We start from the raw sequence: 13,071 nt of genomic DNA, 5'->3' as shown, positions 1-13,071 counted from the left end.
TTAGATGTGTGCTTACATAGCCATTTATGACATACCCACATTTAAAAATATATAAACCATTCTTAGCTTCCCAGTTTTAAAAAAAAAAAAAAAGAAAAAAAAACAGGCAACCAACCTAACCAATTCAGATTGTATTAAGATAGAGACTTACAGCCTTACTTAGCCTTAAGTCTCCACCTCTTACCTCCAAAACCGGAATACAGGTTGAATATCCCTTATCCAAAATGCTTGGGACCAGACGTATTTCAGATTTTGAATTTTTTTGGATTTTGGAGTATTTTCATTTTACCAGTTTATCATCCCTAATCCAAAAATCTGAAATCCAAAATGCTCCAGCAAGCATTTCCTTTGAGCATCATGTTGGCACTCAAAAATTTGGGATTTTGGAGCACTTCAGAACTTCAGATTAGGGATACTCAACCTATAGGATTATCAGGATTAAAAAATAGTTAATACATATATTCATATATAAGGTCATAAATATTTCATAAATGTTATCTAATGCATCTCAATAAACAATATAGCTAGTATTTAATGCAAAGATAAGCGGCAACAGCATCAATAGCTACTCAATAGGTGATACATGGATCAGGAGCCAAGGCTGTAGACAATGTTTTCAGTAAACCGACAGAGGTACACTCCTAATACGATATTTACCTATCTCTTCATTACGGGATTAACTTTCTAGATATGATCTACATTTTTCACGTACTTTCTAGACAAGAATGGCATCAAGACATCTAGTGCGTTTCACACTAGAACGCCAATATATGCCTAGATGTACCAGTATAGCTGGTGATGGGAGAGAAGAAAAACTGGCTATGAGATGATAATTATTGAAGCTGGATGATGAGTAGACGAGAATTTGGTACACTACTCCCTTTTAAGTTTGAAATTGGTAACGTGCTGGTAAACTGGCTGGAGAAGGGGGAGGGATAAAAGGAAGAGAATCCCTGATCTGCTGCATTTACCAATTCCTACGGTGCAAATACTCCTAGCATGGCCAATTTAAGTTACTGACATATCACTAAAGGCAGAGTTGGAAAGAGATATGCAAAAACATCTCCCAACCAGTAGACACCAGCTTTCTATAATACATTTTTTACAATGAAGTTAAAAAAATTAAACCATAACATGTTATGGAATAAAATGAAATATTCACATCAATTAATTTTAAAATCATAATACAAAGTTTGTGTTTACTATAGCTGGCCTCTTATCCACCACTACCATCACCCCAGCACAGTTTGAGAAGCAATTCCACATTAAGGGATCTTTCACTTTAAGCTTCATCTTAGCTGTACTACTTCGTATTTGAGCAGTGTTTTTAAATCTTCCATATATTGCTCAAGAAGGCTGATCAATCATCTCTGAGCAATTACAAATATCATTTCTTCCTATTTTGTTCATTATGCTAGATTTGGAGATTCCAATCAGTTTATCATTCTAGCTATTTAAAAGCTTATTAAAGGGCCATATTGAAGTGTTTTGAACCAAATTTACCAGTTTATTCATTCTATTAGTAAGCAGGATATTCACTATTAAAGACAAAAATTTATGTAGACTTCTTAGATTTCTTTAAATCACTGAAAATTAATGCAAAATACTTATAGGTACTAACTAAGTACTGACAAAGTATTCTACCTCTGCCATATCCTATTATTAAATGACTAAACTACCATATATAAATTCAGTTTTATTCTTATTTACTCAGTGTGGAAAATCTCTCAAAACTAAAGAAAATTATGTTTTCTGTAAACTATAAAAGGCCAACAAAGTCAAATCATATTGGATAAAATGAACAATTTTGAAATAGAAGCCAATAGATAGTGTACCCCAAAAGAAACCCTGGTTATATAAAAACTTTTAAAGTCACTTTGTTTTTTCTTAACGGTGTTTGAGCACCATAGTTTTATCTTCTAATGCTATTTTTTAGCCAACAACAGAGGTAAAATATCATTTACCCTTGAAAATAGCTTTAGCACAGTTTTACTAAAATTAAAAATACCATTTAACAAAGCGAGGCAGAAAAGGATGAAGAGCATGAACTGGAGTCGGTGGTCGGTCTGGGTTGAAATTGGCTCCATGATTTACTGTGACTTTAGGCAAGCTGCTTAACCTTCAACTTCATTATCTCATTTGTGAAATAGAGGTAAATAGTAAACCCTGTATTTTTTAGGGGTATACCTAAATTATACATGTAAAGCGCTTATAGTGCCTAGCACATAGTAAGTGCCCAGTAAATGTTAGCCATTAATATTATTATGGGTATAGAAAAATCAAATTCATTATTTGCAAAATGTATACACTAAATGTTAACTATCAAGGAAGTCAAAATTCAATCTCACAAGTCTTATTTAGTTACAGAGTCTTTGAATGGATACGTTTTTGAAGCTAAAAAATGAGAGCCTAATATTTCATGCATGTTATATGAATCATCAGTAAATTCTTCCTAGAAAAACAATACTATACCCAACTGTCAGATTCTTGCCAGCAAAAGCCTGAGAGTCCTCTGGCACCTATAATTACATTCCTATTTTGTCTTTCCCGTATTTTGTATTAATCTTATCGATTTTGTTGATAAGATGTTGAAGAAACCACAGAATATACACAGCACTACACATTATTATTATAGAATGTTTGGTCCCTCCCATCATAATTATAGTTTAATGTAGTTGTTAAAAAACTTAACAATACCAACCTGCAATTCTTTTTTCTTTTTATACAAATACAAGTTAATTAGTTGCTCTATTCGGTTGAAATTTTTTATTTTTATAAAACTTTGCAAAGCTATGAACATGGAAGCCTTAAGAATCACCTAAGCTTTTTACATAAGTAAACTTCAAGTTGACAATCTGTCCATTTTGAACTACTTATAATTAACAGGAGGCTTAACACAGTAATATCTCAGACAAGGAAAAAGGCATTAATTCTGCAGGCAGGTAGCAATGAAAATGCCAAACCTGAACAGTCACTGACTATTTCCTTATACAGTTTGAGTAAAAGATATAGACTACAGAATGAAATAAAAGTAAATATAAAATTTATCTTCCCCAAATAATACAACTCTACCTTATGTAAGTCTTGAGGTTTAACCATGACATCAACAAAAATTCATGAACTCAGGGAATTAGTTCTCTCTTGTCAGGTAATAAAAAAAAGCATATATAATTTCAAATTAGAAAAAATGAACGGCAATTTGCAAGCAAAAGAAAACCAGATTCACATTCTACTATTTACATTTGTTCTATTCACAGGTCAAAATTAAAGTATTTCTTTTCATTAGATAATTAAAAATAAACACTTAAAAAAAAACCAAATGCATTTTACTGCATCAATACTGTGGGAGGAAGATTAACTCTGAATTTAGAAATGCTCTCTAGAGCAAAATTAACTTAACCTTTCTGGGGCCAACTGGCCTGTCATTTAGATCTTTAATGGCAGCCATAGCTTCATTATAGTTTATCATAGCAACAATGGCTTCCCCTGTAGGTAATCCTTGCTCATTATACTGTATCGAAACTGAATCAGGTATGACTCTATAACCATGGAAAAAGTCTAAAATTTCATTAACATTAGCTTTAAATGGAAGATTCATTATCTTAATAGGAGTTACTCTACCTGAACCACAATTTAATTTGGGATCAGGAATAAATCTCCCCTCAGGAAAACCTCCCATATTATGCTTTCCAAAATCAAACTTGCCACTCTCTGGGCGACCAAAATTCACAAAAGGGCGATGACTTCTAAAATCATCAGGTGGGCTCCTAAAATCCTCACCAGGAGGTCTAAAATTGTCGGGAAGTCTAGGGTCCTCCTCTGGAGCTTCCCTAAGGTCTTCCTCAGGGAGCTGCCTGAAGTCCTCATCAGAAGGGCATCTAAAATCTTCCTCCTGGGGGCTTCTGAAGTCCTTATCAGGAGGGTGCCTAAAGTCTTCATCAGGAGGGCCCCTGAAGTCTTCATCTGGCGGGTGCCTGAACTCTTCCTCACGGGAGCGCCTGAAATGCTCCTGCAGTGGACGCCTGAAATGCTCTTGGGGCGGGCGCCTGAAATGCTCCTGGGGCGGACGCCTGAAATGCTCCGGGGGTGGCCGTCTGAAATGCTCCGGGGGCGGCCGTCTAAAGTGCTCCGGAGGTGGTCGCCTGAAATACTCTGGGGGCCGCCGCCGGAAGTGCTCCTGGGATGGCCGTCTGAAATGCTCCTGGGGCAAATGCCTGTAGTCTTCCTCAGGGGAATGCCTGAAATCCTCTTCTGAGGGCCTCCGGAAGTCTTCCTCAGGTGGCCGCCTCAAGTCCACCTCAGGTGGCCGCCTCAACTCCACCTCGGGTAGCCGTCTCCATTCCTCCTCCGGTGGCCTCCTGAAATCTCCCTCCGGAGGCCACCTGAAGTCTTCCTCGGGGGGTTGCCTGAAGTCCTCTTCAGGAAGCTGCCTGAAGTCCCCCTTGGGGGACCGCCTGAAATCCTCCTTCAGTGGCCGCCTCCAATCCTCCTCAAGAGGCCACCTCCAGTCCTCCTCCCTGGAGTGCCTGAAGTCATCCTCCGGGGGGTGCCTGAAGTCCTCTTCCCAAGGGCGGCGGAAGTCCTCCTCAGAAGGCCGCCTGAAATGCTCCTTCCGAGGGCGCCTGAAGTCCTCTGGGGAGCGCCTGAAGTCCTCTGGGGGGAACCTGAAATCTTCTGAAGAGTGCCTGAAGTCTTCTGGAGGGCGCCTATCTGGCTGTCGGAAATCTCCCTGGGGATGCTTGAAGTTATCCAGTTGCCTTAAGTCCTCTAGCTGATGTCTCAAGTTTTCAGAAGGGCCAACTGAGTATACTGGTGCATCTTTTGAGTCAAATAAATGGGAATGGTCATCTCTATCACATGACTGTGAATGGACTTGCATTTTCTCACTGGACATCAAGGAAAAATTTACATCAAACTCCTGCATTTGTGCCTCAGATATAAGTCTTAATAATACCTCTGTCCCTAAGAATCTTCGTCGGTTTAAACGTTCGGCTTTCACAGCCTGTTCTTCTGATTTAAATTTCACCAATGCTTCTCCCAGACCAACTCCTTTGTCATCATAAAGCAAGTAAATGTCATTCTCAGCGAGAGAAAAGTCTGCAAAGAACTTCTGCACTTCAACTTTTGTAACATCAAATGGAAAATTTCTTATATATATGCACAGCTTCTGGCCACAGTAGCCTTCTTGAGAGTATTTTTGTGAAACGTGTCCAGGCCTCTCTTTCTCTACTGACCCTGGTCTCTTCTTTTCATAACATTCAATGAACTTCAGCATCTGTTTTCTAGAAACTGGATCAACATGAACTGGACGATATTGTAAAACAGTCTTATGTAAACCCAGAGCAGTATTATAGTCTTTCAGAGTCTTGAACATCACAAAGGCATATCTTGTTCTTCTTTCATCTTTATACAAAAATCTAATCTGCTCATTAGTCAGATCAGTATCTCTAAAGAAATTTCTTAAATCTCTTTTATTAATACTTAGGGACAGATTTTTTAAGTGAACATAAAATCCAAGAGGGGAACGAGAACGTGTTCTTCTTGGAGATTTTGAATGAGACCATTTTCGAAAATGTCTATCATTAATTCCTCTTGGTGGAGAACGTTCTTCAGATCTCATAGGAACATCATCCTCCTTAACTGCATTACCACCAAACTCAATCCACTGTTGTTCTGATCCTTGCATTACTTCTATAAATCTTGAACCCATAAAACTTCTATGACATTTAAGACCTCCTGAAGCATCAATACATGAAGCAAATTTTACTATGGCGTCACCATTATTTCGGCCATCGTGATGTTTTAGGAAAATTACTCCATCCACACACAAACCAGAGAAAAAGACACGTACGTCATCTTCATTTACTAAGTAAGGCAAACCTCGTAGAAACAAGTAAGGATTCTCAGCCTTCGATGGCCTTGTCTTTCTTGGCCTTAAATCACCATGTCCTGTACCATTAGTATGAAACCCAGCATCTTGATTAATCGAAGAGCTATATCCAGAATTACTTGCTTCTTCCTTAATTGCCTCAGTAAAATTAGATAGGCTGCCAACCCCTGACGCCCCAGATCCTGGTCGCCCTCTTCCCACACGATCAGTTCTTTTCATTTCTATAATCTTCTGCATTTCTGCCTTGCTACTAAGAAAGAGCTCTACAGATGAATCCTTGATAAACCCTCCTGAACGGCTTATGGCACGTCTTGCATCTTCATCTGTTGCAAAAATAATAAAAGCCTCCCCAATTTCCCCTCCAATTATATGCACTCCTCCATCAGGAATAGTCAATCCCGTGAAGAAGTGACGAATATCCACAGGCCCCGCAATAAAAGGAAGCCCAAGTAAACGGATGACTACAGCCATGCTGAGCTCAAACCACAGCAATAATGACCTGCAGACAAAAAGGTACACATGATAGCAAGTCTTATTTTTTAAGTACCTTAGCCCAAACTAAACTTAACAATTACCTGGTTCCTGCTTCCTTCAGCATTTATAAATGAAAACAAGATACAAGTTCACAAAAATATTGATCATATCTAATTATTAAAGAAAACAAAGAATAAACTTTCTCCCATCTAAACATACAAATAAACCAACTACCTTGATATTTCATATTTCATATGAAATATCACTATCCTATACATGAAGAACATCAAAAATATCAAATCTTCCTTTGTAAGTATGCCAAATGCTGCTTCACAACAAGACCAAACTACTTTCAGACTAATTTAAAAACATTATCTTCTACTGAAACATGGGAGAGTTTTGTGAACTAAAATATTTTACCAACTACAATGAATTTTACATATTTAGAAAAGCCATCTATGGTTAGTATACAATTTCTGCTCATGATGATAAAATGCCTACCACTAGTGTATCGCTGGCCAGACACAAAGAAAAGAAGCCATGGGTAGAAGTACTATTCTATTGTATAGGTTTTCTTTGTTAAGCCTCTGTGAAAAACCTTAAACTCTAGGTATCTTACCTTTTTTTAAATTTCTTGGAGACCTGTTAATTCTGTAAAAGCAACTTAACTGTGGAAAGAAAATGAAATATAATTAATCCTTGAACCCTATAATTTATCTTAATGCCAGATTAGGATATCCATTTCAGAATTATCTATCAAAAGTGATGCAATATAAGGAACCATAATGAAGCCATTACAAAATGGTCTTCTTTGTTGTAAGGGGAAACTAATCATCCTTCTGCAAAAAGGAGGTGTGATATCCAAGTAAACATCTGCAAATGATTACAAAATAAAACACTTGCTAAAAATTAAACTACTCCTTGATTAGAAGTAGAACCAGTGAAGGAAATGTTATATATATTGAATATAGTGCTGGATACACAGATATATAAATTTGTCAAGGTTCACTGAATTCTGTCCTTAAGGTCTATGCACTTTGCTGTCTGGAATTTTTACATCCACTTTAAAAAAAAAAAAAAAAAAACTGTTCTACAAGTACAATGTCAATTTAATAACAAAAATTCAAAAAAAAGACCTTCAATCACTTTGCCATCCAATTCTCTTGCTATTCTCCCTTTCAAAACATAAGATCAAATCAAGTAAATAAGACAACCATTCAAAATGATACAATAAATGAAGAAAACTGCAAAATTAAAATTCAAAAATCAATTTTTAAAGCAATAAATCCAAACCTATGGCTACCAACTGGATACAATTTAAAGTTCTACAAATATAGCTCACACTTCCAAATGTGGAAACAAATCTCATGACTCCAATATAATTAAGGCAACTATTACAATATCCCTAAAACCAAAAATCTCAGTACTACTCATCTCATTCTCCTAAAACAGTAACTATTAAAATCCATCTCAAACAGAAAATGCTTACATATAGAATTTTATTATGCCAACAGCCTTATTCCATTTCAAACAACTATCCTGCACTGTATTAAGGAACCCTAAATGACAATGTAGAAAAGTAAAAATATAATAAAAATTCATTAATCTGGAATATTGGGATTACCAGTTTAACTACTGAAAAATCTCAATGTAGTATTTTTATAAGGAAACTTGTATCTGATACTTTCAGGGATACCCAAACTAACAGGATTTAATGAAGTCTTACCAAATAAGTTTTTAAGACCTGCCAAATTAATAATTATAATTTACATGTTTTTAATGTGCAAATATATGTTGCTTTAATCCAGTACTTACACTTAAGTACTACTGTTCCACAAAGTGGGGTCCGAAGACATTCACTGAGGTCTGCAAGGTTTGTTTTCCTTTAAAAAAGGGTCCATAAATTAAACTTTTTAAACTACAAGCTAAACTAACAAAGATATCAAGAAATTACATTCTGCATCCGAAAAATATTAATGAGGTTTATGATTAAAATATCTGCACAATACAAAAAAAAAAAAAAAAGGAGTATAAGCCTAGTTTCTTCCACAAACCAATATCCACACTAACACTTCAACAAAAACTGTAAATATGGCTTCTGGAACAGTAAATCCACATTAAAGTCCCAAGACTCCCTCCTATGCAAACTGGCTTAGCTACTTTTAAGATATTTTAGAGAACAGCATGAAGATACACATCACCTTGTCTCACCTAACCTTTTTTAAAAATTTAAAAAGGATTTACGCTGAGAACATAAATTCATTTATAAGAAGAAACATTTCAAGGATTATGTCAAATTCAAAAAAAAAAATCTCTAATAATTTATCTTCCCTGACTTAAAAACAATCTTTCAACTAAGTAGTTTCATAAACACAAATCTCATGAATTCCAATCCAAGCAAACTATTTTAAAAGTTTGTTCTAATATGCCACAGTTAGATATAACTAACACTTAAATTTCTCTGCCCTTGAGATAGGAGAATGATGTACCATTTCTTTCTACAGTACCACACTGAGGAGACTACCTATATATGAGACCAGCTCCCCAAATAAGCATTTGTCCTGTGGTTCCAATATACTATTTAATTAAGCAAATTCCCCAGAAATTATATTCTTAACACATTAAATTATGCAAAAAGCAAAATATACAAATTACCTTAAAGTACTTTGCACTTAAATTTTTTCTAGAAATGAATACAAAAAGTATTTTTGTGACTTTGTGTTCATTTAAAGACACAGGATTCTGTTAGACTTCAATGAAAAGAAAGCGGATCCCTAAAAGCTCATTTAAGAGTAAGTCACTGAAATTAAAAGTGCATTTTAAATAACTTTGCTGATTTTATCCAGCGATTCATCCCACTTAATTACCATTATAACTAAAAAATATGAAAACTGCATCTTCTAATCAAGACTGAGAGGGACAAGGAATGGGAAACAGAAGGGAGGCTGAATTTAAATAGGTATCATCAAAGATCCATTTAATTTTTAACTAGCGAATAAAAAGTCATTTTACAGACACAGTGAGGGAAAGCTCTTTTACTCTTTGCGACTAATTTCTTAAAACCCAGTTATGATGTAGCATTTCAGATTCTGAATGTGAGTTTCCCCTGCAGAAAATAGTCTGCCCCAGTCCACAATTATTCTTCACGATGATCTGCCTTTTATAATGTAGACGGTTAAAATAAAAACCAAAAGTATGACCACACAGAGCTTAAGAGGAACTGTAAATGAAGATGAATCCACGCGGCACAGGGGTTCCCACAACATCCATCATCCTCAAACGGAATCATCCGAAGGCATCGATTCTACAGCCCAAAGCCTTTGTCCACACTCCCAGGGGTCAGAGCTTCCTTCTTTCGCGCCAGGCCAAAGTTGCTACGTGGGATCCGATGCTGTCGCCAGACCTTCAGCCAAAATCAGCCTTCAAATTAACCTGGACCGCCCAACCTCCGTGCCTTTCCGTTATGCCGTCCCAAGGGCAAACATTCCACCCTAACTCGCCAGAGGGTGAACTGCCCCCAAATCTAACTGCAACACTTGCCCTTCTCAAACCTAACGAGCTGGGCCTTCAGCATTTATCTACCACCAATGACTACGATGACACAGCAAAGAAAAAATACCTATGAAATCCTTCGAGATCTTCACTCTCAAGATCGCTGTGAAGCGCATACACACCACCACATGGAAGCTGACGGGAGAGGGAGAGTCGGTGTTTAGCAAGAAAAGAGGGTGCCCTAACGGCAGAAGCTACGCTAGATCCTGGCGCGGCCGCCGGCCCCGCCTTTCCCTGTTCTTCCGGCTTGGTCGCAAACCCCTCCCCAGCCCCGACGCCCCAAGGGAAACTGCTTCGCACTTGGCAATAAACACACACCACTGCTGCCGAGTCGGACACACAAGACCGGGGGCTGGGGGCGCTCCTCGTCGCAGCAACCTCCCCAGAACAGGTACAGCCCTCAGTGAGCCTAGAAGAAAATGGCGCCCACTCGCCCCTCCAGTCCGGACAAACGGACGTACAGTTTGTCTGCCCATGCGCTCTCCAGGCGTAACCCACCGCCCCGGCGCCTCGGCCGCGCTTGCGCACGCGCCCTGCCGCTACCTCGCTTCCCATGTTAGGGGAAGGGAGGCGGTGTCCCGCGTTTGGTGAGCTTCCGCGCATGCCCAGGCCCTAACCGACGCGAGAACCTCGCCCTGGAACAGGCGAAAGCTGGAGGCAAAGTTAGGGCTCAACCGGTTGTCGTAAAGTGAATCTTCACTAGATACTTGCCGATGTACACCGGCAAACGTTCGAGATTTCCGGGAGTTAAGGAAACAGATGCAGATGCGGAGAAAAGTTGGCGATTTGTCTCTTAAGTGTTTCAGTTAGTGTGCGACGTAAAGCATCTTCTGAAAGGCTCTTGTAAACTATAAAAGGCCATAGAAATGTCAGTGAAAATAATAGTAGCCACCATATAGGGCAGTTATGAAAAATAAATGATGCTTATAAAACACTTAGCACAGTCCCTAGCACACAGTAAATTCTGGTATAACTTAGAAATCAAGAAGGCTGGCCTAGAATTATAATATTCGTATCATAATTCCAAGCCTAACTCTGGCACTTATTAGCTATGTCACTTTAGTTGCTGAATCTTTCTGTGTCTCAATTTATTTATTTTTTATTTTTTTATTTATTGTTTATTTTTTTATTTATTTATTTTATTTATTTATTTATTTATTTATTTTGGAGACAGGGTCTCTCACCCAGGCTAGAGTGCAGTGGCATCATCAGAGCTCATTGCAGCCTCAAACTCCTGGGCTCAAGCCATCCTCCTGCCTCAGCCTCCTGAGTAGCTGGGACTAGATACATGCCACCAAAGCCAACTACTATTTTCTATTTTTTAGCAGAGACGCGGGTCTCGCTCTTGCTCAGGCTGGTCTTGAAATCCTGACCTCAAGCAATCCTCCCCCTTGGTCTCTCAGAATGTTAGGATTACAGGTGTGAGCCACCACTTGGGGCCCATGCCTCGATTTCTTAATCTGTCCAATGAAGATGACAATAGTAGGATTGTTGTGTAGATAAAATGACCATATATATATATATATATATATACACACACACACATATATACACATATATATCACTAAGTGAGGCACATTGTAAAGCACCAAGAAAGGCATGTAACATGAAATCTTACATGTTGCTCTGGTGGACCTCATGCTCCCTGCCAACTTGTCCTCTGCCGTGGTCCTCAGAGATACCACTACAAAATTCCTAGGGATCACTGAAGCAGAATTTGGACACTACTGATTAAATTAAGGAGCTTGGTCAGTTGTATGTGATGGAAGTCAGGTTCCAGAGACTTAACAGAGTCAACCAATGATGTGTGGTAAATAAGAATTGAACAGGACCCCGCAAGTTCCATCCTAAATAATTTCTTGCCTGAGGTAAATGTGAGTCTTGTCTCCAGGATGGAAAGATTACAGAGACTGGGATCTTGACACTCTATCAATGCTATAGGTTAGCAAAGGAGGCATGTAGAAAGGATACTGTGCTTTACTGCTGAAGCTTTGGGTCGCTACTCTTCAGTAGAACTCATTTCTAGTGAATGGGGCGAGACCACATGTGAAACTGGATGCCTCTTTCTGCTTAGGCTTCCTTTCCCTGAAATTCCACGTAATCCCAGGTATATTAATATAAAACAAAAGGAAGAAGTACCTAAGAATCTAAAGACAAACTCTAAAGAGAGACAATCTAAGGAGAAAACCAAAATATGTGAGTCCGCAGACCATGTCATATGGACACAAAAAAATTCTGTCCCTTAGGACTATGGCCAGAAGCCTCACAGTCCTGACCCTAACCCACATTGGCTCTCTGCCCTCTTCCCAATGATAACATGAGAAGAGAAAGCATTGAGCTTTCCTTAGAGTTTGGAAGTTGGCAATAAACTAAGGGATTGAAAGGAATTAGGCAAATTTGGATTTATTTTTTTCCATTGCAACAGATGTCTTAAATGCTTATAATGTGCCAGGCCCAATGCCACGGCTGAGGAGACAGTAGTGAACAAAAATACACATTGTCCTTGCTCTCAGGAAGCTTGCAGTCCAGGAGGGGGAAGAAACACTAATGAAAGAATTACCCAACTAAATGTACATTTACCACAGGGAGAAGCACTATAAAAAAGAAGTACATGTTGCTGTGAAAGTATTTCATAGGAGGGCCTAGGCTGGTCAAGGGCAGGAGATGTTCCTTAAGGAAGAAATGAATGAGTTGCAAAGAAAGGAGGAGTTAACAAGGTAAAAGGAAATTGCTGGGAAGGGGATGGTGGGGAAGGAATGATCCAGGCAGAGAAGTGCAAGGACTTGGCAGCATTCAGAGAAGGGAAAGAAGACCAGTACACAGGACAATGCTAGGCTGCAGGAAGAAGTCAGACCATGATGAGGGTTATGGTTCATGTTAAAGATTTTGAACTTTCCACTGAAAAACCAACGAACTCTTTTAAGCAGAGAGGTGACATATTAGACTTGTATTTCAAAAGATTACTCCAGCTGTGGTTTGGAGAATGGATTAGAGGATGGCAAGAGTGTGTCCGTGAAGATAGGTTAACAAGTTGTTTTGGCTTCCAGTTGAAAGTAACTGTTTAAGCAAAAGTATTTGTTTCTATTTCTTCCAGAAAGCCTAACAAAATAACAGTAAAGAAACTAAGGCAAAAACTGAATAAAGAGAATAGAGTA

General features: G+C 38.4%; 1 protein-coding gene across 1 annotated transcript; it reads right to left on the bottom strand.

The window, feature by feature from the left end:
* Nucleotides 1-3,371: 3,371 nt before the first annotated feature.
* On the bottom strand, nt 3,372-8,240 carry RBM12B (RNA binding motif protein 12B). Its single transcript, XM_069466226.1, has 3 exons — nt 8,180-8,240; nt 6,984-7,032; nt 3,372-6,389 (listed from the first exon to the last, which is right to left on the bottom strand). The coding sequence occupies exon 3, from the start codon at nt 6,359-6,361 to the stop codon at nt 3,380-3,382; it is 2,982 nt and encodes a 993-aa protein (XP_069322327.1). The 5' UTR covers nt 6,362-6,389; nt 6,984-7,032; nt 8,180-8,240; the 3' UTR covers nt 3,372-3,379.
* Between the last annotated feature and the right edge of the window lie 4,831 nt (nt 8,241-13,071).

The sequence above is a fragment of the Eulemur rufifrons genome, chromosome 3, assembly GCF_041146395.1.
Source record: "Eulemur rufifrons isolate Redbay chromosome 3, OSU_ERuf_1, whole genome shotgun sequence".
Lineage (NCBI taxonomy): Eukaryota > Metazoa > Chordata > Mammalia > Primates > Lemuridae > Eulemur > Eulemur rufifrons.
Note: the sequence above shows the minus strand (reverse complement) of the source record. Positions and strands in the feature narration are given on the sequence as shown.

Excerpts from the sequence above, each read along its gene's own strand:
- RBM12B (XM_069466226.1), bottom strand. The coding sequence starts at position 6,361 with ATGGCTGTAGTCATCCGTTTACTTGGGCTTCCTTTTATTGCGGGGCCT.